Source organism: Mytilus californianus, unplaced genomic scaffold (assembly GCF_021869535.1).
Source record: "Mytilus californianus isolate M0D057914Y unplaced genomic scaffold, xbMytCali1.0.p SCAF_7, whole genome shotgun sequence".
NCBI lineage: Eukaryota > Metazoa > Mollusca > Bivalvia > Mytilida > Mytilidae > Mytilus > Mytilus californianus.
Window position 1 is genome coordinate 19,106,525 of NW_026262723.1, and position 27,483 is coordinate 19,134,007.

At 33.0% G+C, this 27,483-nt stretch overlaps 3 protein-coding genes across 3 annotated transcripts in view; 1 reads left to right on the forward strand and 2 right to left on the reverse strand.

Moving 5' to 3' along the window:
• The first annotated feature begins 11,808 nt into the window (after positions 1-11,808).
• On the forward strand, positions 11,809-15,893 carry LOC127708265 (uncharacterized). Its single transcript, XM_052213105.1, has 4 exons — positions 11,809-11,824; positions 13,214-13,513; positions 14,852-15,111; positions 15,604-15,893. The coding sequence occupies exons 1-4, from the start codon at positions 11,809-11,811 to the stop codon at positions 15,739-15,741; spliced, it is 714 nt and encodes a 237-aa protein (XP_052069065.1). The 3' UTR covers positions 15,742-15,893.
• Positions 15,894-16,855: 962 nt separating this feature from the next.
• LOC127708266 (putative nuclease HARBI1) lies at positions 16,856-20,561 on the reverse strand. Its single transcript, XM_052213106.1, has 3 exons — positions 20,024-20,561; positions 18,778-19,064; positions 16,856-17,085 (listed from the first exon to the last, which is right to left on the reverse strand). The coding sequence occupies exons 1-3, from the start codon at positions 20,559-20,561 to the stop codon at positions 16,882-16,884; spliced, it is 1,029 nt and encodes a 342-aa protein (XP_052069066.1). The 3' UTR covers positions 16,856-16,881.
• Positions 20,562-21,328: 767 nt separating this feature from the next.
• Positions 21,329-27,483, reverse strand: part of LOC127709905 (paladin-like) — a 130,883-nt gene continuing 124,728 nt past the window's right edge. The window contains exons 12-20 of the mRNA XM_052215600.1: positions 27,192-27,314; positions 26,378-26,557; positions 26,029-26,079; positions 25,414-25,563; positions 24,900-25,049; positions 23,943-24,023; positions 23,271-23,411; positions 22,525-22,680; positions 21,329-21,795 (exon numbers count right to left, since the gene is read on the reverse strand). Coding sequence (XP_052071560.1) covers positions 21,652-21,795; positions 22,525-22,680; positions 23,271-23,411; positions 23,943-24,023; positions 24,900-25,049; positions 25,414-25,563; positions 26,029-26,079; positions 26,378-26,557; positions 27,192-27,314 — 1,176 coding nt within the window. The 3' untranslated portion in view covers positions 21,329-21,651. The remainder of the gene's footprint in view (positions 21,796-22,524; positions 22,681-23,270; positions 23,412-23,942; positions 24,024-24,899; positions 25,050-25,413; positions 25,564-26,028; positions 26,080-26,377; positions 26,558-27,191; positions 27,315-27,483) is intronic.

Genomic DNA, 27,483 nt, shown 5'->3' on the forward strand with positions numbered 1-27,483 from the left:
TTTTTGGAATTTGTGTTATAAAATCTTGACCGATAGCGGTATTGAAACGTTAAGTTTTCCGTCTACAGCATTAGATCAAAACGACGAAAAAAATAATTACGATTAGAGCTTTAATCTGATACCTAAACTACAATATGTTATATATTTTAATCATTATCAACTATATAACTTGTAAATTTTAAACCAGTGACTCTGAAAAATATTGTCGATGAACAATTCCCTTACTCCGACAAACGGTACACGTGACTGATTTTCAACGTTTTCATATGCAGAAAACACATCTAACAAAAATAAAACAGACATAGCAACAAATATAAACAAAAGAAGAGTTTATTCTAACAAAAAACACTAAAAAAGAATTATAAAAGATATAGCTATATAAATATTCTTAACATTAATTTACGAAAGCAGTAAAAAATATATGTAGTAAATTTAAGGCAACATATATGAAATATATAAATATTTTCTTCATAATCATTCTGAAAGTAAACAGATATTATGTAAAATGCGAATAAAAGAGAGGCGAAAGATATCGAAGGGAAATTCAAACTCTTAATTCGAAAACAAACTGACAACGCCATGGACAAAGACGAAAAACGACCAAAAGACAAACAACAGTACACAAAACACAGCATAGAAAACGTAGGACTGAGCAACACGAATTCCACCACAAACCGGTGGTGATCACAGGTACCTTGGAAGAATAAGCAGATCCTGCTCCACATGTGGTACCGTCGTGTTGCTCATGTAAGTACAGACTCGGTGATAAGTCTAATTCGGTAGGTCACATTCGAGGAAAAGAGGAGGGGATTATGGTTACGAGAAAGTGACAATTTCTTGGAAGTAGAGAATGATAGATATGAAAGAATTCAAAGAGAAAATAGAATTTGTCAGGATCTTATAACGTCTTAACGGAAGAAATTTGGAAAAGAAATTGACGTTATCCATACAGAATTTACCGGATCACATGCATAAAATAATAATATTGCAACAACTATTGTCCTTGTTTAAAACAGTGCAGCTTGTTGTTCTTGAGTTATTTACTTTCCGGCTTTATGATAAAGTTAATATTATGATTTATGATTTTATGCATTATGTTATTCGTGATGTTAATAGACACCAATTCCGTAATATAATACCAGAATCTTGTGCCAAAACGTCATTGATGCTTATTGATTGTTAAGCTTGACACGAACAGGTTGCACATTAAATGCTTTATAAAAGGTCCAGTTGAAGTAAATTGTGGAAATAGTGCTGACGAAGAAACTAAAGGTCTGTTACATAATTATATTATTACCTCTTTATATATTTCTAGCTTATGATAATAACATTGTTTTTACTTTACCATGATCACACTATATCCTATCAATACTCTTATATAAATTTAGAATGTTTTTCTGTGCCCTTCTGGTGATATTCTGCTGTGTTTCTGTGATTAAGTCCGAGACATGTTATGGAAAAGACGAGAAGTCAATCATATCTGGCATTCGATCATCACTGAAGACATTGGAAGACAAACTTAATGGTAAGATCAATACGCAAGACACATAACATATCTAGAATGGAGAAGAAAGGTAGAAAGACTTTTTTAACATTCTAATCACAAACAGATATACAAAGAAAATTATATCTTAAGAAAAACAGAACAAAAACAGTTAATAAGTGTACGACATTCGATTTCACTACAAATTTTGTTTGTAGAATATAAAAAAAAAAATGTTGCCAATGAGAAAATATCCACCAGATACCAATGCATGAGGAAATATCCACCAGATACAAAAAGACGAGGATGCAAACAACTGACAGTACAGTCTTCAACAATGAGCAAAACCCTTAACTCATAGTCGGCTGTAAATTTAAAGGTCCAAGTCATGATGATGATTTGTTTAAAAGATTAAAGAGAATTTTTTAATTGCCGAAACGTGTACATACATGTTGCCAAAGGTAAAAATGAACAGTTTTAATCGTCTCGTCACAGTTTCAGTAAGTGTGTCTTGTATATTTACCTCTTTCATTAAGGATTATTGCTTTATATAAGTTGTAGAAAATAAATTTGCAGTATGAATTTTTTTATTTGATCTTAAAAGAACACTGATGTTTTATTATACTTTCGTGGAAATATAGTGTAAGAGGTTTCATTGCATTATTTTTCGGTCTGTTTTTTTCCAGCATATTGGTCCTTGAAGGAGTTTGAACCAATCATTGATTAGTTTTTCTTGATTTTGTATGATCTTTTGTTATTATGACACGGCTTTGATTTTTTCTTGTAAAACGGTAGTTTGGGTTATATTAAAAAAAAAATTCCATTAACATAGATACAAACTCCATAAATTCCAGGATTAAAATTTTGTACGCTCGTTTCGTAGATTACAAAAGACTCATCAGTGACGCTCGAATCGAAAAATTTAAAAAGGTCAAATAAAGCACGAAGTTGAAGAGCATTGAGGACCAAAAATTCCAAATAAGACAGCTTTTGTTAAAAATATAAAAAATATAAAAAAAACCCTGTTGAATATGTATCATCGCTATTCTCTGTTTCATATATTAAATCTGTATATTCATTTATAAGGAAATTTTCCAAGATGTCCAGCAGGTTGGAAGGAATACAGTAATCATTGCTATTACTTTTCATCAAATAAAATGACGTGGTTTGAGGCTGAAGTAAGTCACGAAAAAATTTAAAGATTTTATAGTTTTGCTATATCTGATTGTAAATCCTCTCTCTCTAAGTTGTACTTTTCTTCACTTAGTTCCTGTGTTTTTATTGTTAGACATTGTTTATCAGACATTTTTTCGGGGTCGATTTCATGTGGAACATTTGTTCATCACTAACAGATAATAGAAACTTGTTCACTTGAGAAATAGGATACAGAGTACAAGCTAGTATGTGAATCTTTCAATTGGATAACAATAAATTTACGATGGTATGTTCAAGCTAAGTATAACAATCAAAATAAGTGAAGTCTGTTTGTTATATTTTATTTTCCTTTTCCGTATCATCATTCACATTTACTTTTTTTGTAATTGTGTGTCGAGATTAACAATATGATTTTCAAGCGATCGCTGAAAATATCATCGTGTCGGTTATTCAAGCTATTAAGAACATTTGTATATAAAAATAAGAAGATGTGGTATGATTGCCAATGAGACAACTCTCCACCAGCGACCAAATGACATAGAAGTTTACAACTATAAGTCACCATACGGCCTTCAACAATGAGCAAAACCCATACAGCATAATCAGCTTTAAAAGGCCCCGAAATGACAAATGTAAAACAATTAAAACAAGAAAACTAGAAAACTAACGGTCTGATTTATGTACAAAATAATGAACGAAAAACAAATATGACACAGCAACAAACGACAACCACTGAATTACAGCTAGGCTCCTGGCTTGGGACAGGCACATACAGAATGTGGCGGGGTTAAATGAGTTTGTAGGCGCCAAACCCTCCCCTAATCTGGGACAGTGGTATAACAGTACAAAATAAGAACAAACCATAAAAATCAGTTGAAAAATAAGCTGTATTATAAAATGTACCGTCTCTGAATGAAGCCTATTGTATTGTATTGTATTGTATTGCATTTTTGTATTGTATTGTATTGTATTGCTAATTTGTATTGCATTGCATTGCATTGCATTGCAATCATTGCATTGTATTGCATTGTGTTGCATTGTATTGTATTGCATTACATTGCATTGCATTGCATTGCATTGCATTGCATTGTATTGTATTGTATACTATTGTATTCAATTGTATTGTATTGTATTGTATTGTATTGTATTGTATTATATTGTATTGTATTGTATTGTATTGTATTGTATTGTATTGTATTGTATTGTATTGTATTGTATTTCAACAACAACTTTTTTTCTATGCAATTTTCATCGACATTTATATATACTTTGTTCTTAGATCTTTTTAACAAATATTTCAACAATAACTTGTAAATAGAGCTTCAGATTTTAAGTGGCTTGACAGAGTATCTGTTAATCAAATTACGCGAATATTTAAACTTGGTGTATACCGTGGTAAAATTAGCGAATGGCCAAAAGTACAACATCTGTTTGTTGATCTGTATTTATATTCAGTTTTTTGTATTCGCAGAGAAAATGTAGAAATGTGGGAGCATATCTTGTCAAGATTACAGATTCAAATGAAAACTCATGGATCAAGAAAATGATCACTAGTAACAGTATGTGATTTGTACTATCTGAATGAGGTTGTTCTTATTAGACATTTTCGGAAAGTCGTATATACAGACGCTTATATCGACACCCATAACTACGCTGACTAAAGTATACAAAGAACGTCTTCGGAATCAATATGATTTAATTTTGATTTAAATTTGTAAGAAAAACAGTTTTTTTCTAACACATGATAGTAATTTCACTAAAAGAACCATCACTTCGACAGCCCTTACTAAACGTTGGAATTTTTCATCAAATGCTTAATTATCACAACCTTCAAACATACTACGACAATTTATTCCGGCAGAATAAAGCCAACAATAATGCATGTTTGTAGATGTGAAAACTTAGACGATTATTTCGTTCAATCTTTGCAGAAGACTCAACTGTCTACCATATTGAGCATGTATATTGATGCAAATGTGAAGCTACAAACTTAGTTTTTTCCCTTTTTGAAATATGTTAATTTAAGTATAGATTCATGTAAAATCAGACAAACATAATACCACATACTTAACACCACTTTGTTTGTCTTACCTTCTTTTTGGGTGAATTTATTAACTCCCTTCTTTAACTATGCATAAAGCATAATAACACAAGGTTGATAAATTCACACAAAACAAGATGAGGCAAGCACAGTAGTGATAATTAAGTGTGTGGTACATTATATCAAAATAGAAAAGTAAATATCCAGTGCAAACAATAACAAATAATTTTTAAATTTTGCGCATGTGCATGTGCATGGTATGACATTTATTATGTTTAAAGTGAATGTTTAGTTTTCAAATTCTGCGAAAGCGCATGTGCATGGTATGATATTTATTATGTTTAAAGTGCTCACTGTTTAAACATTCAAAGAAAATTTCTAGTACATGATTATAAATCAAAGCTTATGGGTGTATTTTTCTTTGCTTCAATGGTAAGTTTGACAAGTTTCTAACGTAGATTTTGAGCTACATATTTCAAGTGGCTTGATAGACCAATTTTTTAAAATCAAAATACGATAATATTAAAACTTGGTCTATACCGTGATAATATAAACGAATGGCCAAGAGTTTGCTGATTTTTATTCTGATAATTAACTCTCAATAGTATTTTTAAACGCCGTGTAATACTTATTTGTTATTTTTCGTTTTCCTTAAAATATAAGTGGTTAAACAAAAACATTGGATCGGAGCAGCGGATCATTTTAAGGAAGGAGACTGGAGATATGATGAGCGACCTGTCTAAAGTACAATACTCTGGATGGCATCCAAACGAACCAAACAATTATAATGGTAATGAAGATTGTGCGCTCATTTCTATGGCATATAGCCTTTCCTGGAATGATGGAACCTGTAGTAGCAGTTTGGGGTATATCTGTGAGAATCAACTAGTACGTATGATAAACTTCTTCCTTTTCTCGTTTGTGACATCACCGAATGTGACTTCTCACCGGGGTTGTCACTTGTCACGAGCTACACGACGGGTACCACTAGTGGACATGGAACTGCGTATTCTTCAGGAGCACATGAATCAATCCCCGTTTTTTCTAAATTTGTTAAAGGGTTCTTATTTAGCTCACCTATCCCAAAGTGTTTTTCTCATCACTTTGGCGTCTGTCGTCGCCGTTAACTTTTACAAAAATCTTTCGTTAAACTGCTGGGCCAAATTACAAAACTTGACCACAATCATCATTAGGGTATCTAGTTTCAAACTGTGTCCGTTGATCCTGCCTGTCAACCAACATGCTGGCGTTGTTACCCTTTAATGACGATTTTTACCTGAAAAACTATAATTATAATTAGATCTACAAATAAGTCAACATATCCGAAATCGTTAGTAGATTCTTTATAGGCGTGATTGTCCTTAAATGACATTTTAATTGTTTACCTTTCTTGCATTTTGAGCAAAAAATAAAAAGGATAAAGAGAAACTGTTTACAGGAAAAAAGACCAGCAATAAAAGATCAACAAAAAAAGAAATAGGAATTTTGTAATGAATTCTATTCTAGTCCATAACGTTGGAGAGTATCCATTGTTGAAGATGCACAAAGACATAGGTGAGAGACACAGACTCTTTCGAACCTCTAGTTAATTGGTCTCTAGTTTTCTGTGTAGTGTTGTGTAATCTAATTGTTTGTCTTTTCGCCTTTTTCTTTTTGGCCGTCATATTGGTGTCTCATTTTTTGTTGAAAATTTAATCTGAATTATAGGTTTTGTTGCTCACTTGGTATCTTTTTTGTATCGAATTGTGATTTATTTGAAATTTGAAATGAATTTGCAGTTTGAAGTTTTCAAAATAAGAAATAAACAAACTTTCATTTACTTTATTATAACGACCGAAACAAACCACAACGTATCAACAGCCCTAAAAACGAGACAAAACAAAACAAAATTTAAAAACAAAATGTTCTTTCAGTCGAGACTGTTCACTCGAGCTTGTTATTGTTTAATTCAGTTGCACGATTGGAGATGGTTCGGAACTTTCATAGCATAATAATTCTTGTGTTTAAAGTTTTCTATTCATTTTACAGAGACCTAATTGCCTCGCTTATACCAAAGTGTAACACGCACATGCGATAGAAAATCAAGATGATTCCTGATTACAGCAAGATTATTATTTAGATAAAGATATTATCTCCCAAATAATGTGTATCTTTTCATTATTATAGTAGTCATAATTCAGTTTTCTGAAATGCTTTATCGTACCAAGATATGAAAGATGGTCATCACAAGATTTCCCATAAACAATATTATCATTAAGATATAACACTGCTATATGCCACTGTAGTCCGCTAACTGCTGCTTCAATTATTCTCTGGAAGAGTGATGCCAAATTAAATGGTCCAATGGCAATGATGTATAAATTGGAGTTGAAAACGCAGTTTGTTTTCTTTGTCACTAGGTTTCATTGGTATTTGATGAGGAGTCATATCCAAGACCATTGATGAAAAACACTGAGACCCACACTAAGCATCCAAGTTATCTTCAATCCTCGGTATTGGATACGCATCTTTTATGGTCTTTAAATTTAATTTCCGGTAATCCACACATAGCCGTCATGAGATGTGTTTTTTCGTACTAAGACAGTTAGAGCGGACCATGGATTACATGATTTTTCTATGGTACATTTCTGCTATAAATGCTCTATTTCATTTTCCTAAATTTGCCTTTTGAACAATGGTACTCTTCCCGGGGGTTCTTTGATTGGTGTTTCATCGTGTAATTTTATAGAATGCATCCCCAACAAAGTTTTCCTGGATTTTCATTAGAATTTGCAAATACCATTTGGTATTGCATTAACACCTTCAAAAATGTTATTGCAATGCCAGCACCAAGAGATGCGAAAGATACCAAAGGGACATTCAAACTTATAAGTCAAATATAAACTAACAACACAATGGCTTAAAAAGAAAAACACCAACAAACAATAGTACACAAAACACAACATAGAAAACTAAATACTGAGCAACACGTAACCCACCAAAAACTGGGGGGTAATCTAAGGTGCTATGGAAGGGTAAGCAGATCCTGCTCCACATGTGGAACACGTCGTGTTGCTTATGTTAATGCAAACCCGGCAATAAGTCCAATTCGGTAGGTCACATTCGGGGAAAAGCGGACGGGATTGTAGTTACGACATTTGGAACATATCCGATATCATCTGTCGGATATTCCATAACGGTTAGCTAACTGGTGATGGCATCCGTCAAATTTACGAAGGGACGATTTCAACTTCACCACTTGGAACTCTTGGTTTGATAGCTTTCTTGTGAGCAGCAACCCTCTATCAAGGAAACCATAATAAAAAATACAAGCCCTGGAATGTCCTATCAACTTGGAGATATATACTCCGTATCCAGGCGCTGCTGGATGTTGCTTCATAGATTGAAATGGATTCACATGAAGTTAACAATTGGGAAGCTGAAATAATCTTTGTCGTAAAGTTTTGTTTTCAACCGACCCTCATTGTCAATTACTAGATGTAAGTCAAGATATGAGGCAGACTTAACTGTATCTGTTGTATCTTTTATCTCAAGTTCGATGGGATAGATGCATTCAACATTGTCACCAAATTTTGAATTATTTAGTGAGAAAACATCATCTATATAGCGGAAAGGATTATGCTAACAAGTCAGGAATATGACAGTTGTTTTTCACTCGTTCCGTTGGTTGATAACGTTTGATTTTATCAGTTTTTATAGACTTCCCCCTTTTGAGTTTACCTTGGAGTTCTACCTCATTTTATAGGGCCAAGTTTGGTAAAAATATTGTTCCCTAGACAGCAAGTCAGTTAAAATTTTGCCAAGAATTGGATGAGTCATTGAAACAGGTCCAATCAAAACGATTTCCTGCAAAAAAATTAATACAACATGTTAAATAATGTCATGCGTCCGAAGCGCTTTTCTGGATTTACCTTCATCAGGAACGCTCAAAGTCGAATATTTGAAAGCCGAGTATGTACAAAAACACTTTTCATCATTTACACTACAGTGATCTTGTCAAGTTTTCTGGGTGAAGTCTTTTCTTTTCTTTTTAAAAATGCACTCAAAATCACCCCAAAGATAGAGGAGAAAGTTGCACAAAATATCGATTTCAACAAACACTACGATTGCTTGTTGTATGCTAACGTTAAGTGATATATTGCGTGCATGTACATGATAAGCCAACCATTTGGTAATTGGTTGTTGCTCCAACCAAACCTTACATGTCACATGACTTTGACATCATTTTAAGTGGTCATCTGTGTATTACGATTAAGCATGTAGCTCTGAGATTAAACTTGATAGGTTGTTCTATATTTTAAATGGGAATGTTTCATTTCTTCATGAAATTGTGCACTTGACTCGAAAGATTTTGCCATAGAGTTGACTGTTAGATATTGTCCTGCCAATTAAAACAGAAAAGGCATTGTAGTGTGTTGAGTCTTGCATGTTTGTAATGATTGCATATTAAAGTAATAGATATCACAACTGAATGCATAGACATTCTTTTCAAGAGCTTTAAAAAAAAACATTTGATGCTTAAGGTAAAAGGCACACAAAGAGAAGCTGTTTCACTGGAGTAATCCTACAATTATTTAAATAGCTTTAGATTACACAAGAATGGTTTTAGTTGTAACTTCAGAATTGCGTTCACCTGAACCAAAGGAAAATCATGTTCTTCACAAATAAATCTTTTAGTATTAGATTTATTGTAACTGAAAGTTTTAAATAACGCTACAATAAGGTTACAGATAACACTAGAGGCTCCAATGATACAATACAAGAATATTTGGGTTGGATGGAAACTGTGGAGGCCAGAATCATCTCTAGCTGATTATTTTGTTGGACAGAGGTTTTGTCTATCCATCATTGCTTTCAAGATAATAGGCAAACATGAAAATTATTGGTTAGAAATTGATGTTTAGCGGTAACAGGAGTTGATTGACAATTGTATTAATTTATATTCTAGTATTAAAGATAATTTGGTAAAAACACTGAAATTGGTCAAAAACTATTATTTAAGGGCAATCATTTGACTTATTTGTAGATCTTATTTTGCTGATCGACTTTGCTTTTTTTTTACATTTTCACTACTATAGTTTTATGTAAAAAAATGCAGAAGATGTTAACAAATCATCATTAAGAGCAATTACTCCTAAAAGCAGTTGACTAATAATTGCAGCTGTTACTTATTTGTAGATCTCTTAATTCCTGATGATAAATTTTACAATTCAAAGTGTCTTTTTACAAGATTATGTGAAAAATTGGTAAGCGCAATTACTCCTAAAAAGATTCATCTGGCAGTTTGGGTCATTGAACTTATTTAGTAGATCTAAATTTGCTGATAATTGTAACTGTTTTCTGTTTCTCCCTATCTACTAGTTTTCACCAAAAACACAAAATATTGGTAAAAATTATAGTTTAAGGGCAATAACTCCTATAAGGAGATGACTGCTAATTTTAGCATGTTGACTTATTTATAGAGTTGACTGCAAATGTCAGCCATCTGACTTGTTTTGAAATCTCTTCTTGCTGATCCCTTTTACAATTAAGTTTCTATCTAATAGCTAATAGACAAAATATTAAACATAGTAATTCAAGGGGAATAACTCTGTTAAGGAATCGCCTGACCGTTTTGGTGACATTCTGAACAATACATTTTGTCCCTGTTAGATTTTCTCTCTCCATAACTGTTTTTAATATAATAGATAATACTTGCATTTAAGTCTCATAGATATAAGAAGATGTGGTATGAGTGCCAATGAGACAACTCTCCATCCAAGTCAAAATTTATGAAAGTAAACCATTATAGGTCAAAGTACGGTCTTCAACACGGAGCCTTGGCTCACATCGAACAGTAAGCTATAAAGGTCCCCAAAAATTACTAGTGTAAAACCATTCAAAAGGGAAAACCAATGGTCTAATCTATAGCATATAAAAAACGAGAAACGAGAAACACTTATGAACCACATCAACAAATGACAACTACTGAACATCAAATTCCTGACTCATGTTCTATTTTCAGCCATGGCGGCCATGTTGGTTTGGTGGCGATTCATCAGACACACTTTTTAAACTAGATATTTTAAGGATGATTGTGGCCAAGTTTGTTTGCCATTGGCTTTGGAGTTTCAGAGGACAAGATTTTTGTAAGAATTGGAAGCTAGATTGACGATGCGTGGACGCCAAGTGATAGCAATAATTACATGGCCAGGCGAGCTTAAAATGAATTATCAACCCAGCAAGAACACAAGAGTGCATCTGCTGAAGTAGCTTGCCTGCTTTACCAACTATAATTGATTTTATTGACATTGAAAGTCTTTATGATCAAGGTTTACTTACAACCGAACTAAACATTATAAATGATCTCAGAAGAAAATTACAGAATCACCATGGTGTTTAATCCAGTTGGGATCTTTATGAATCTGTAGTAAAAGAAATACATTTCTGTCTGGAAACAAAATCTTACCCAATTTCTCTCTCTTAACAAGTGCCATTATCAACTTGCATCAGTACTGATTGAACGAATAGTTTAAGATACAATGATTTATAAAAAGGTTAGACATATGGTTATAAAGATATTATCAGGAAGCCAACAATTTGCCCAAATTCTAGTCTATTAATAGCTGATCTGACCATGACATTTGACCTAATGACCTCAAAATCAATAAGGTCTTAATTATATCATGGTTATTATCAAACCAATTTTGGTAAAGGTAATGTTTATGGTTTAAATTATGTTGCCTAGAAGCAGGAATGTAGACCTCTGAACATGCACCCTTACAGGCAGACATCCTGACAGCATTCACAATATCATAACCAAAGTTCAACTTCTGTTGCAACTTGGCTAAAAGATCATTGAGGTCAAATGAACATGAACATACTACAATGATCACCAAAAACTGAACTTTGACCAATAAACCATGAAAATGAGGTTAAGGTCAAATACAAACAGCATGTTAGACTTACAATTATTCTATAAACTCAATAAATTTGACCTAATACTGATAACAGAACTAATGACAACATTGGTGTACACACTAAAATGTCTCGCCTGCTTTACTTATCATAATTGAATTGATGTTGACAGTCTGTAATATGAAAGTTTTACTACAAGTATTACATATACACTTAACATTATCAATAACCCATGAATATGAGACAAGGTAAGATGAACCATGCCAGACAGACATGTACACCTTGCAATCATTCCATACACCAAATATAATGGCCCTATTGCTTATTGTACCCGATAAACAGACAAAACCACAAAAATTTAACATTGACAAATGAACTGTGAAAATGAGGTCAAGTTAATATGAACCCTGATCAGACAGCCATGTACACCTTCCATACACCAAATATAGTCGACCTATTGCTTATAGTATTTAGGATATAGACTTGACCACAAAAACTTAACCATGATTACTAATCCATGAAATGATGTAGAGATCAGGTGAACATTGTCTGATGGACATGTAAACCTTGCAAGGAACCCATATACCAAATATTGTTATTACTCAAGTAAGATATTCAAATGACAAAAAAAAAACTATAATTTTTTTATCAAGCAGTTGTGGAACCATGAAAATGAGATATATTACAGATGGAAACTTTGTAACATAAAGTATCCACATACAAGGTATGAAGCATCCAAGTCTTCTACCTACTAAAATATAAAGCTTAATACAAATAGTTTATGCCTTCACCAGGTTGTAATCCCTAGGACTAACCTGTACACCATACAATCATTCTAATAACATTGTAAACACCCAATATGGTTGACCCATTACTTATAATATCTGAGAAAACGGAACCAAGCACAAAATATATCCCCAGCGTAAATTATTCAACAATATTGTGGGAAGTGTGTGCTTATTGTTTGATGCACAAAATTTTAACAACACTTTAAATGCATTGAAATTGTTAGTTACTCCCTGCAAATATATCCAAATTTACTGCATTTATGTATTCATCAACAAAAAGAGCTTGTTCTGCATAAAAGTTATCAATTTTAGATAGGCAAATGAACCTTGTAAAAAACTGCTTATTCTAATGCAAACATTGGATGTAATTTCCAATTTCATTGAAAACTAATCTGTATCAAATCCAAATATGACTGTTAAGAAATCATGAAAACCACATGAAATGTTATTAAATAAATTAAGTTTAATATTTAAATAATCCAATTACATAAGAATGATGATAACAATCTGGGCCCGGTTGTTCAACTTGTCGTTAACTTAACGACTCGTTAAATTTAACGTGTCGTTAAATACTCTAACGTGTCGTTACTTAACCCATAGTTAAAATGGTGTTGTTCAACTTGGTTTAACGCCGTCGTTAGTTAACGATGACGTTAAATATTTTAACCACGCGTTAAATATTTAACTAAAGTTTAGAGATTATTTTTGTTACCCACAATGCATTGGTTTGTTAATATTTATTTCAAAATGGCTGACATTTCTTCTGCTAAAAAACAAAGGGACAGAAAACCTAACTTTACTCAAGAAGAAGTAAATGTTATACAAGATCAAGTACAAAAAATTACTAAGTGTTAAATGAAAAGTTTGGGGATGGAGTTACCAATTCTAGAAAGACTGCTGTCTGGAGCAGGATTTCTATCTTGGTCAGTGCTCTGGGTGTTGCCAACAGGTCTACCAAAGACTGTAAAGACAAGTGGGCTAACACCAAGAAGGAGGCTAAAAAGGTGTTTAGCCAACTGAACAAAGAGCAGAGGGCTACTGGTGGTGGTCCACAGCCAAAAAGATTGAGTCTGGCCATAGAAAGGACAATAGACCTTTGCAAAGACTCAGCTTCTTTCAAAGGTCTTGAAGGAGTTGAAAGTGTACTTGGTATGTATCAGAAACTAATTCATACTCTTTTGTGAATATATAAAAATAATGAATCTTAAAATGCTATTCGTTATTCAGTTATTCTCTCCGATTTCATGTAACTTTTTGTTGATTAAAAAAATCGCCGATTATTTATACCATGTCATCCAAAATTAACAGGTATTTAACTGATTTATTGATCCTTAATCATGTGTAAGCTTAGTATTTAATTGGCATTCGGCTATATTCAGTTTTGCTCAGTGAATAATAAGTTATTTTAATTCATTTAGTCAATTATTTATGTCGTCTGCATTCACATATTTACGTGCTAAATATTAACCTTGAAAGACGCTCAGCATGCTAATGAACATATTAGGTTTTGAACCTTATTACCTCATGACACACTTTCTTCTAACGATGGTTGATTTTAAATATTGTCATTTGACTATGTTGTAATGATGGTTTGGGACAATACATGTTCAGATCAAATTTTCGTTTATCCATGGAAGAACCTGCTTGCTGTTATTTCCCTTTGATTTGTAGCCTACAGGACGATGTCTCTCGGACCCTGGCTAACCCGTACCTTAAATTCGATCGTGGAATACGCTCGTAAAGGCCTAGACTAAAACAATTTTATTAATCATCTTTTGATGATCGTTCAAGATTTTGAAAATAAATATATATAGATGGTGTTAAACTTGGTGGGATATGAGTGAAAAAGTTATGTTGATAAAAAGGGGGAGGGGTCCTACAGAAAGGTATACACAGAAGTGCCACTGGAATAGGTCCTTTTTATTTTGTCAAATATACCAAGGGGATGTAATTTCTACATCTACAATTAAGTGTAAAATGTAGATGGGCCAGTAATTTTCATTTTACAATTAGCAATATATATATAGCCAGTGAGTTAGATTGTGAGTTTAAATCCAGCACGGGGCAGGTGCACTCCAATCCAATGATAATTGAATAAGGATTGGACATTTCCCTACCTAATGTCGGTTGTTTACTCCAGCTTCATCCACCAATATAAACTGACTTCCACGAAATAGCATGGAGTGCTGAAAGCGGCGTTAAACACCAATCCATTAATCCATCAAAACCAATAGATTTACTAGAAAATTATTTTAAATGGTGCAATACTGCCTTATAATTGGAAAGGAGTTTGTCTTCTGATATAATTCTGTTTCTAGCCATCTCATTTTGGTTGTCATTGATGCATATGGTTTGTCAGGCTAGGTCAATGAAAGCAAAGAAAGAATGGCTAAACAAAAAACCTCTTTAAGTAAGAAAATTTAACAATAGACACACATGACTTCCATTCATGATAATTTATAACAACCACCTTATTATATTTTCTAGTTGACAACTCAGCTGCATTGCCAGAGGAGAGTGCAACAAATTCCCAGGACCTGTTTGATACCCCTCCAAGCCAGCCACTGTCCCTATCTGGATCTGATTCCATTCATCAGCCATTACCACTTCTACCACTTCTACCAGCTGTAAATACCCAGGTGCCATGCCCAGCAGCTGCAGTAGTTGAGCTGGGGACTCTAACAACACAGAAAGCAGTAAATCCAAAGAAGAGGAAAGCAACTGCTGATGATGTTTATGAGCTACAGGTAAAATTTCACAATTGCATTTATTTTAGAAATAATTCAGAATAATTTAGAAACGATTGACATACCATTGTCTTATAATGAATGACTCGGTGGTAGGTTCAAGACTGTCATAACTCGGAAAAATGAAAAGGTAAAAATCAATTATCAACACTAAGAAAAATTGACCTTTTGGGTCCCCATCGATTGGTTTGTATCTATAGGCAATGATGTGAGACCGTGAATCGATCTTAAATTACACTTAATCAACATTTCATTTTCAAATGTTGCAATCTTCATCTTTATGAAAATCTTCCAATATAATTAATTCAAATTTATGGGCTTCCAGCCTCTGGACAAAGCATATGTCCAACAGATCATACACTATATCTGGAACTCTCAATTTCATGCAAAACTTCTGTATATTCCACAAGAGTTGTAAGGTATACAGACACATATAAAGATATACCGGTATGTTAAAAATATATAGATCTACATGTATCATTTTCATTTCAGATACTGTATTTGAAGGGAGAAATGACAAAGCAGACTAAAGAGATGAGGAAATTAGATCTTCAGATAGAGTTGCTGGAAGAAATGAAACGAGACAAAGAGAATACGCCACTAACATTTTCTCAACTTTTAATGAATTAAATTATTTATTTTTCTTATCAATCAACAATTATTTGCCAAAAAAAATGCATGTGTACGGTACCAAGTCACAAATGATGTTTAGGACTCAATTTCTTCGTTCAATAATATTTTGCATTTTTTTATTTTGATTTGATATATATATATATACCACTTTTGAGTCTCCTTGTGTTATTTTTTGGTGTATTCGAGACAATTGAATTTTACAATTGGTATGTTATGTTGGTTTTTTTTAATTCTGACTATGCATTTTTGCACCTGTCCCAAGTCAGGAGCCTCTGGCCTTTGTTAGTCTTGTATGTTTTTTTAATTCTAGTTCATTTATATGTTTTGGAGTTTAGTGTGACGTCCATTTTCACTGAACTAGTACACAATTTTATTAAGGGGCCAGCTGAGTACCACTTCCAGGTGCAGGATTTTCTCGCTGCGTTGAAGACCCATTGGTGGCCTTCGGCTGTTGTCTGCTCTTTGGTCGGGTTGTTGTCTCTTTGACATATTCCCCATTTCAATTCTCAATTGTATTGGAAATGTTTATAGTTTGGCACTGTGTTCTAACCTTGGATTTGATCACTCTATTTTTATAAGGGCCATTCATTTTGATCGTTTGCTTTACATCCAGTGGCAAATATTTCATGCATGTTCATGATGAGAACAAATTAACAAAGAGTACAATAGGTATGATCAGACAACTCACACGTTTTTGTAAGGGCTCTTATAATATGCATAGCGTTACACTATTTCCACACAATGCAATCAGATTTTACATCCCCTTTCCAACCGGATGTGCCCGCGTATTTACACATCCAACAGTCTATGGAAGACCCACTTTGCGGCAAGGGTTTTACTGATTGGACGAACAAAGTCCAAAGGATGACCTTAAATCTATACCTTAATCAATCCTTAGGGTAAGATATCATTCAGAGTAGAATTAACAAGGAGATGATGTGTAAAAAAGATGTTGACGACGGACACCTAGTAGTGCCAACAGCTCACATTACCGTAAATGTAATATGAACTCATAATTTGCTTTCAATTCAACATGTCAAATGCATGTGTTTTGAGAAAACATAACTTGTATTTATATTTATCACAATTTTATATTGGATGAAAAATAAAGACTCTTTTGTGTTCAAAACATGTATTTCAGTTGAAGAAAACTCTTGCGATATGCTCTCTTATGTGTCTACCATCCTGTTCTCCTTCAAAATGCGGAACTTGCACTGGCTGGTCTTGCTGAACATGTACACCAAAAACATCATCCAAAGGTTCATTCCTTGTTAAAGCTATGTTATGTAGAACAGCACAAGCACCAAAGACTCGACAGACTTTTTCTGGTTTCATTCTGACCTGAAATTTAAAAACATAATGAAAGAACCTTAGTGAGCGCGCTCACATACCCCACGTCCCCACATTGTCATTGGAGAAATAAAATAAGTGTAAGAAAAAAAAAATTGTATCAGAAAAAAAAATTGAATCATAATTTCCTGTCAATATGCACATCTACATAGTATGTCCTTATTATCTACACAGTTTCATGAAATTCTGTTGTGTGGTTTGAGAGGAGTTGCGATGACAAAAGGTTGCAGTAGTATATTGGGCAAATAAGTTCAAAGGGGCGTAACTCCTGGAAAAAAATTGAATCGTAATTTCCTGTCGATATGCACATCTATGTAGTATGTCCTTATTATCTGAAAAGGTTTCATGAAATTCTGTTGTGAGGTTTGAGAGGAGTTGCGATGACAAAAGGTTGCAGTAGTATATTGGACAATAAGTTCAAAGTGGCGTAACTCCTGGAAAAAAACTGAATCGTAATTTCCTGTCGATATACACATCTACGGAGTATGTCCTTATTATCTGAAAAGGTTTCATGAAATTCGGTTGTGTGGTTTGAGAGGAGTTGCGATGACAAGAAACAGGACAGACGGACGGACAGATGGGTCAAAAAACATTATACCCTCCGCAACTCGTTGCGTGGGGTATAATTATGGGCATGAAGAGTTAATTTTTAATTCGGATATCTTTCACTTGGAAAAAAATACTGTTTCGGAAGAGTATTCTCTTCTACAATTGTCTCCTGGAAAATTACCCATGCAGATATCCCCTTTACAAAAAAATACCATGTTAATGACTTTTTTTCATTGCATTCTAAAAAAAACAATGGTTACTTTAATAGCAGGTTCACTATTGACAATCTTTAATTCATATGAACTGTGCGTCTTTCTGCAACAATTGTCTCTAGTTTTAGGGAGCTACCATTTGATTTTTTTGGGGGGAGGGGGGCTTATATGAAATTTTAAAAAAAGGCAGGACAGGAGTTTTGAGGGAAAAAAAGGCAGAATGACAATTTATGTAAAAATAAGTGTGAAAAATAAAAAGGCAGGACAGAGATCACAACTAAAAGAAAAAGGCAGGACAATTTTTTTCATCCTAGCCTCCCCCCACAAAAAAAAAAAATTAAATGGTAGCTCCCTTAGTGTCTACTTGTCCTTTTCATAATTAGTTTCTTTTTTGTGTCCCTTTTTTCTCCATAGGCGGATCCAGGGGGGGCCCTGGCCCCCCCTTTTGTGGGAAAAATTTGGTTGATTATATAGGGAATCACTGAAGCATGACTGGAGCGCCCCCCTTTAGGTCAGTCAGCGGGCCCCCCCTTATGAATAGTTCTGGATCCGCCACTGTTCTCTATATATTTTCTTTCTTCTCGATTGAAGTTTTTTTGCATTTGTTGTACGAAACTGCTGAGGTTATTTAAATGTTATAGCTCTGCATCATAAGGGGTGTTTGTAAAGATGATTCGTATATATATTATTTGTACATAAATCTGGAAGTTACTTATCTCGTTTGAATTGTTTAACATTTGTCATTTTTGGGTCTTTTACAGCGTACTATGTGGCGTGGATTATCTCATTGTTGAAGGCCGTACGGTTACCTATAGATGTTAACTTCTATGTAATTTGGTCTCTGGTTTTGAGTATTCTCATTAGCAATCGTACCACATATGTTTATTTTAACATATTTTAAGTACTCTATAATTATTCTTACCTCGGAGTGCAAAACATGAAATCTTCTCTTTAAGATTCCAAAAGCCCTTTCAATAATGGATCTTGTGCTGGAGTGTGCTCTATTAAATCTTTGCTGGTGTCTTTCTCTGGGATTTGGATAGGGTGTCATGAGAAAAGGGCGACATGCATACCCGCTATCTCCGAGGATCAAACCGTCTGCAAGTCTTCTGTTGTTTGTCTCCAGGTAATGACACAGGTTTGAGGTGTTGAAGATGTGGGAATCATGGGTTGACCCTGGCCAGTTAGCAGATATATTGGTAAACTTCCCTAAAAATATATTAAACTACTTTAATTTTATGAGGAGTACTAATTTAATGTTACAGTTAACTGCAGCTTGAATAAAGGTCAGTCTTTTGTTACTTGTGACAAATAACGAAGGAAACGTACATATTTTTTTTCCTGAAAACAATTTTGAACATACATAAATAATAAAATTATTGAATTTACTGATAGGTTCAATCAAATCATCATGGAATAAAAGTTAAACGTACAAAAAAAAATACAACAGTAATATGCTTTCATTTATAAACATTGTATAGATTAGAAATAGTACATATGATTCAAGTGGCACATGAAACAGTGTTTTGGGTCCCCTCACAGGTGCGCGTTCTAATTGAAAAAGATAGCATACAATGCCCCCACCCCAACCCCAAAGCCCAACCATGATTTATAAATTGTATAAGCACTAAGGCCCCATTTGTTAATATTACTCAAAAACTTTTCAACGTACAAATGTATTTACACATATTTTTTTCTGCTGATGAGGGTATAGTTTTAACAAAAGAGCTTTGAACGTACAAATTAAAAAAAAATCCGTTATTTTTATTTATTGAGGGGTGTTCAGGGGGTCCCTGATTCACACTTCCCTATTCCCTTACTCCTGGACAAAAATCGATCGAAATATTTTCCCATGTCCCCCCCCCCCCCCCCCATCTTTATTAGCCTCAGATTCCGATATCTGCATCGCCTTTGAATGCAAAATATGCAGATGAACATTTGGGGTGAGGGTTGTCATTTTACAACTCCATTTAAGGAATAAGCGTTCTAAATTTAGTTATCGTGGTCATCGTCGATCGATCACTGGTAATATTTGGGTCGTATAACATCGAGGGCCGAGTTGTTCGTTTACTGACGAGAAAGATTAAGGGAGATAATAATAAAGGTAAACAAATAAACAGGCGAAGAGGAGATCAGAGATACACAAGATTACTAAATTAAATAAGTACCTTCGTAATCACACACAGCCTGCACGTTCACACTATGGTACCCCTTCCTGTTGACAAAAGCTGCCTCGTCCTCTGATGGCCCTTGTATCTTGACGTGCGTGCAATCAATGCATCCCAAAACATTTGGAAAGTTCATTTGTCTGTGGAAACCACACTTCATTCTGTTTATAGAATTAATGTCTTTTGGCCACTGGATGAAGTTGTCTTTAACATCGAGCAAAGCATTAGTTACATCATTTACTGCTCTAGATACAGTTGCTTTATCGTACCCCATCGTATCTCCAATGACTTGTAAGAATGACCCAGAGGCATAAAACCTCAAGGCTATGCATACTTGTTGTTCCACTGTTAAAGCAGTTTCCTTTGTTGTGGATCTCCTCAATTTATCTCCCACAATATTACATATGTAGGCTATAGAGTCTCTTCCAAACCTATATCTTGTCCTCATTTCAGTATCTGTCAAATTATTTAGATGAGAAACCATTCCTCTGAAGATTCTATCTTTTCTTTGCCTAGGTACCATCAACAGAGCAGCCATTTTATAAATTATAACCCTTCGTTAAGTATTTAACGAAGGTCTATAGCAGCGTTAGATTTTATAGAAGTTAACGACAGTTTAACGTTGCGTTAAATTTAACGTAGAGATGAACAACAGGTTTAACCATGCGTTAAATTTTAACGATGCGTTAACATATTTTAACGACAGCGTTAGACTTAACGACAAGTTGAACAACCGGCCCCTGGTATTTATAGATCCTGCACTGTCAACTTTTGATGGTCCCAATATCCATTTTACTGTCACTGAGACGCGTCATGAACTACACTAAACTTTGTTGAATCTTGAATAACAAAGTTGATTTCATATGAACTTGGTTGACTATACTGAAATGTATTTACAGATTATGTTTGACTTACATATATAACTTGTTCTCCTTGCTTTTTTCAAGGTGATTCAAATTAAAAACATCCATCCATGAGATGTTAATCACAGTAGGGGTATTTCAGGAAAAAAAAATGTAGGTCGGGGGTGGGGGCAGGGGAGGTGGACAACACTTTTTGATACACCACCACCCACAATTTTTATCTTTAACAGAATTGCATGTTTTTGCTTCAACCCCCATTACCAACAGAAAAAAATATCAAAATATGTCCAACCTCTGTCCACCAGCCTGTTTTTTTTTCATGGAATAGCCCTTATGTAATAATTTACATGTCCCTTATGTAATAATTTACATGTGACTGTGCAAGTAGATATATCTGTATAATAACCTTCCATTTTCATTTGCAATTGAGTTAAAAATAAACAACTGTAAAAGAGAAATTTATTTTACTGATGAGGGAGGATTCTGGTAAAGAGAAAAGTATATCTTATCCTTTCAAATTCATATAAAATGTCTTCTTGAGGTTCACAATATAACCATTTGACGGAACATGCAATTAATCTTGTATCCATTAACCAGTAGTATGTACAAGGTAAACTAGGGATGTCATAACAATTGTTTGAAAACTTTCATTTTGATAAACATATCTTATAAAATCACAAACTGCATTAATTTAATATCACATAATTATAATATCTTCACTTCATAAATTCTGTCATTATTTATATTTCCAGGAAATATGATCACCTAGACGAATGACCCCTGAAATGGTAAATTCTGTCCACGATTACTCCATCGCTCTTTCATTGTCTTAAATGATGTAGGGACTTTCTCAAAGTCATAGAAACCCAAATTGTCAAGTAACTGATAAACCCCAATTTTCACAGCAACCTGAAAAACAGAAAGCAAACATTAGAAATAAAAAAAAACATAAATAACAAGTCTATGTGTAATAAACATTTTAAATATTTTCATTTAACAGATGGTGTTTTATCAGGCAAATAAACTTACAAAAAAGATAAGCTAAGAAAACGACAGAGTGCTTTCAAAACATATGCACTTTCAACCTTCACTAGTTCATAACTAATAAACATATCCATTTTTATAGGTATTTTTAGTTTTGTAAAATTTGTTATGTAGCAAGGTGACTACCAACTAGTGTGAATCAGATTTCTTAGATATATATATAAAAAAATAATCAACCGGACAATATATGCCTATGTTTCATTTTATTCTCACAAAGATTAGTTCTGAAACATTTTTGTTGGTCTAATAGACACAACATGAACAGTCTCTCTATGCAGTCAAGACTTTGGACTTATATATCAAGCTTGACATGAAGAAAATCAGTTATTTATCAGTTCAAAACTTTTGTGATGAACCTACAATACAGTAATGCAGAAAAGTTATATTCATAGGAAGTGCAGGCTTATTTCACTAATATAAAGTATGCAAATAAATATGAACATTGAGAACTTACTTGGCAAGAAAGAGAATTCCTTAAAGAACATATATTAAAAAGCAGGGCACATAAAACTTCCCTTATTCATTACAGTATCCAAACACGGTAAAATAAAGAAAAAATGATTATTTAATATGGAGAGTACAATGGATATTTACCTTTTTCATCCATTCACTGAAGGATCTAGACCACTGTATTTTCTTATCATGATGAAGATAAGCATTGAACATTATTAGATACAGATATCTTTCCAGGGCATCTATACTCTGTTGTTTCAAGTGTTGTTTGTCTTCATCATTCTTGGCATTTTTGATCTGCAAAATTTGAATTACATTGTTGAAAAAGGCAACAAGAAATCAGCTGTTTGCATATATTTTGACGAAATAATATAAAAATAAGAAAAAAAAATTCAATGTCAACAGATTCAGGGAAATGTGCAATTTGTATTTTTAACCAAAATCCAAACTTAGGATTAAGTTCCAATTTATCTAACTCTCAGGGTAGGAACATAAGATTATAATGAGATATAATAGCCCAGGTTTGAACAAAATCATATTACAATTGTGGCCCAGTCTTTTTTTTCTGGAGCCCACCATCACTGTCACCCAATTTATTTTCATGGATGCTTTATTTCGTATTACCTAAGTCCTGTCTGGCTGTGTTTGCTGTTTTTTTTTACTATCACAATTTTCTAATTTTTATAATGTATTTACATAAGGGAAGTTTAACATAGTCATACGATTTACATTCGTGAAATTTTTATACTTTAAAAAAAATCGCTTGCGAAAATAAGTTTATTAATAGTATATTTCAAGCCAAAAAGTAAACAAAATTCAGGCCAGCTGGACTTACAGTAAAAAAATCTAGTTGCTCAAGCCAAGTTAGATGGGCTATAAATCTTTACCTTGTTATATATCACAAATATAACCTCTCTTATATGGAAATGCATAGGTGACATCGTTTCAAATATTTCATCAAGAATAAAGTCAACCTCTCGTTTTATTTGTTGGCCTTTTGGTAATAGTCTAACCAGTTTTTGTACAATCTGAAAAAAAAGAAGAAGAAAATTGATGTTTAAAGGGTTACAAAGAAATTCCAAATTCATATGATGCATTCTCTTTATCAGTGACTTAACCAGTACTAAGCCCTGGTGAACAGAAAAACTGAGATATATTATGGATACTCTTTATAAATTAAATCTTGTTCAATTATTGAACTTTTATAGAATAAACCTTCCGAAACAACTTAAACTCAAGCTTAAACACTAATTTAATTTCTCACTTTCATTTTTAATATATGAACAGAACTTTAAGTAAATTTCATTGTAACACACTTAATTGTATGTTTTACTACTTCTCAAAATGCTACTCAAATGTGACTAAATAAGCCAGTTAATAAAACTATAACCTGATGTAACCAAGAGTGCTGTTATCTTCATAAAGACCTTTATTCCTGCATTTTGAAAATTGTTTAATTTCAATATATTTCAGTAAAACCTGTTTATTTTGTGTCCAAAAAAGTTATGATTCAAAATGCCTTTTCAACTTTAAAACATAAAAACACTTTATCTCCCTACCATAAAATCTCCTTTTGTATACTGTGCATTCGGACAGGAAACTCTTTCTTGTTCACCGATATTAGCTCCTTTTGGAAACCCCTGAAAATACAAAAAAATCTGATGTTTAATGATATTCCTATTTCAAAAAAGCACACACTACTTACTTAGTAAAATACAATAAATGCAGCATTTGTGACATTAAAAGACTAATATCAAGCATGTCTTATAGAATTTAATCTTAACTGACAAGTTGCAAGAAAATATTGATTACCTCGGTTAAATGTTTTCTTTGTAATAAGCCTAGCAGGCACACTTTACTTTTTCAGTTGTCATTTCTGTTGATGTATTTATCTCATACTGCAAAGTGTTTTGTTTTCTTGGAATATAAAATTATGGGACTGAAAGTCTTTCACAAATTTTGTTATCAATTTTTACATGTCCCTGATTTTGTTTACCAAAGAGATGTTTTCAAGATTTGTATTTATTGTGAAATTAGTGGAAAATAAAACTCCTTAAAAAATTTACCACTAGACAGCAAGAAAAACAACACAAATTGAATTAAAAGTTACTATATGAATAAGATAAAATGCATGTTCTTGATGAAATTAAAGCTGAAGTTTCTCTCTATTATAGTTTTTAAGATAATGAGAAAAATTAAAAAAAAAAACAATGATAAATTGATTATTTAAGGGCATTAACTCCTATAAGTAGTGGTATGACAGTTTTGATGTAAATTGGACATAAGGCAGATTTCAACATTCTGTCCCAGTCAGATTTTCTCTATTTATAGTGGTTTTCAAGATAATAGACAAATCTAGCATTTTTACCCCCAAGTTCTATTTTTAGCCATATTGGCCAACTCTGATCTTTTGATTCTTTATCTGAAGGAAATGGAAATTATTTGTAATCTGAATATTTTATAACTGATAAAGTTGATATCAACTAGAAAAAATAAGTTCTTCCCCTGTGATTTACCTGTATATGACACATAATTAAACCAGCTATAGCCATAGCTAGTGTCGTTCTATTTTTGCCTGTCCTGCAGTAAAACAAAAAAGCTGTGTTGTTGATTGGTTGGTTCTTTAAACAATGCTCACAGATCACAGATGATATGTCATCAAAGTCCTATATAATTATACATAGCAGAACAATTAGACATATGTCTTATCAACAATCAGATCTGGTCATGCAAAATTTGTTCTTTTTATATTTTACCAGAAAGTGGTAAGAGAAATGAAAACAAAGCATCAAATGTCCTTTTGCATTTCTATTATCATTATAATCTGTCTTACAGTGATTTTCAAAATCATTCTTTATACAAAATTTGAGCATTGTAATCGAAAGAAAGCTTTTTATTAACTTTGATTGAGGATAAAGTCATTCTGAATTATCAAACACAACAACTATACAGAAACATAATAACTTTACTTGTGTCAGTGTCATTTAACAAAAATGTATTCCCCACTAAATTGTGCACATGACTAATCACCTGTTCACAGGGTGTTGTATCATGGGTCAGAGGTACTCGGTAGTACTGCATATCTAACGTCTGTAATTTCTGTTGTAATGCCAGCTCTTGTGGGGTCAATATACTACTGACCTCAATGACCTCTGACGGCTCAGATAACTCATGGTAAACCTGCAATGTTAAAAAAATAGTTTTGAAAAAACACTGGATTTTTTTTTTTTTTTTACAGACCATTTTCACCAGAAAATCCCTTATAATTCATGAACAATTCAGTATAATTTAAAATTAATTTTAATAATATCGATGCAGATGCATCATAATATAAGACATGTCTTAAAACTTAACATACTAGGTTGACAATATACCAGGTACCATATTGAAACAGGACATTATGAGGTTAATTGCAACCTCAGACTAATTTAAAAATGGAAAAGTCAAAGAGTTATATATCAAGTTCCTTTGACATATGGAGGTTTATCTGTAGCAGGTTTTCATACAGTTCTTTTAAGCTAGGGCATCTGTGTTTTAAAGAAGTAATTTGGTTCTATTTGATTTTATACTACTAATAAAAATTACCAAGCTGCATTGTATTAAATTGTCAACAGCTAGCTAGCTACAGCAATAGATTATCTTTACCTCAACTGATCTATGTGTTTTAATGGCTTTCTTTATTTCTTCCCCTATTTCCTGAAAAAATATATCATAGAAATAAAAAAGAATATTCTTAGACAAAGCTGCACTATGGGATCATGCTCAGCTACCTTTGACATTAATGAAAGTTCTCATTGAAAGATCGTCTAAAAATTCATTTTATATTCTTGCCTATTAAAAGATTAAAAACAAAATCTACTAAAAATATAAGAAAGAAGTATGTATGTGTGCTAAACAAAATTGTATAACAGATATGAATAAAGTTTAAAAGTAATATAAAATGAAATGGGTTTGAAAAGCTTTTTTTAAGACCTTCTACTATTAAAGAAGTTACCTCTAATTCTTGACTATGTAATAGTGGATGTGTAATTGGTTCCTCTAGCCATACTGAGTCTCTGATGCTGTAGGTATTACCATCTAGTTCTATGGAGCAATCATTTCTCAGGTTAATCAAAACTAAGAAAGTGTGACCTACTTTCCTACTTAAAAGGTGGTTTGTTACTTTTGTCACTCCCTGTGAAAAAATACATTCTTTAATGAAAAATAAAACTATCATTCATTCAAAGGCATTATGAACAGAATCATTTGGACTATTATATATATATCAAAAGTTTAAAGGATAAGACAGCCTTAATTTTGGATTAATCAAAATTTTGCAAATACTTTAATCCTCTTATACAAGTCATTTTAAACATTTTTGTAATTTCTCCTCCTTTCTATATTTTAAACCTCCAAACACAGAACCTTATCAGTGGTTATCTTTGATAGTCTTTGCTAAATTCACTTTTTAGACTTGGGGCCTGTCTATAGCTTGACTGTGACACTGGTCTACTATAAAAGGCTGTATGTTAGCATCTTTTTGTTTTTTGCAATGTTTGGGCTCTGTCTTAAAGAAGTTTACCCTACCTTTCTTTTTATTCATAATAATCAATTAATTGTTTTATCTTCTTTTAGTATTGGATAAACAATAGAAAGACTTAGACTTGTCAGGATGACACAAATGCCTCTGTTGGCTGCAAAATTATTAAATGTACCACATTTTTGGTAATTCTGACAAAGAGAAAGACCTTAATGTTAATTCAATTTTTACTTTATTTCAAAAGTTGAACTTTAGGCTGCTTAATAAAGTTTATGTAGTAATATCTTACATGTCTGGCTGGTTGTGCCATTCCATAGATGGGAAAGCCTTTAATATTTATCCGTCTGAAGTTTGAGACCATAACATCTGACTGAGTACTTAATACATCTAAACCAATGTATTCATCTGCCACCTAAAATTAGGTAAAAAAAACATCAGTTGCATATATCCTGCTAAGCATATCCCCCCAAAAGTAATTCAATATATCATAAAACAGAGTACATGTATTACAAAACAGGAAGTACATGTCCGACAGATCCGAAAACCGCTTACACTTAACAAGTCATCACTGTAAAGCTGTT

Coding starts and splice junctions, on each gene's coding strand:
- LOC127708265 (XM_052213105.1), top strand. Junction 13,514..14,851: donor AGGAGTTGAAAGTGTACTTG/GTATGTATCAGA, acceptor TATATTTTCTAG/TTGACAACTCAGCTGCATTG. Junction 15,112..15,603: donor ATGATGTTTATGAGCTACAG/GTAAAATTTCAC, acceptor TTTTCATTTCAG/ATACTGTATTTGAAGGGAGA.
- LOC127708266 (XM_052213106.1), bottom strand. CDS start 20,561: ATGGCTGCTCTGTTGATGGTACCTAGGCAAAGAAAAGATAGAATCTTC. Junction 19,065..20,023: donor GGCTGTGTGTGATTACGAAG/GTACTTATTTAA, acceptor ATATATTTTTAG/GGAAGTTTACCAATATATCT. Junction 17,086..18,777: donor TTCATGTTTTGCACTCCGAG/GTAAGAATAATT, acceptor TTTAAATTTCAG/GTCAGAATGAAACCAGAAAA.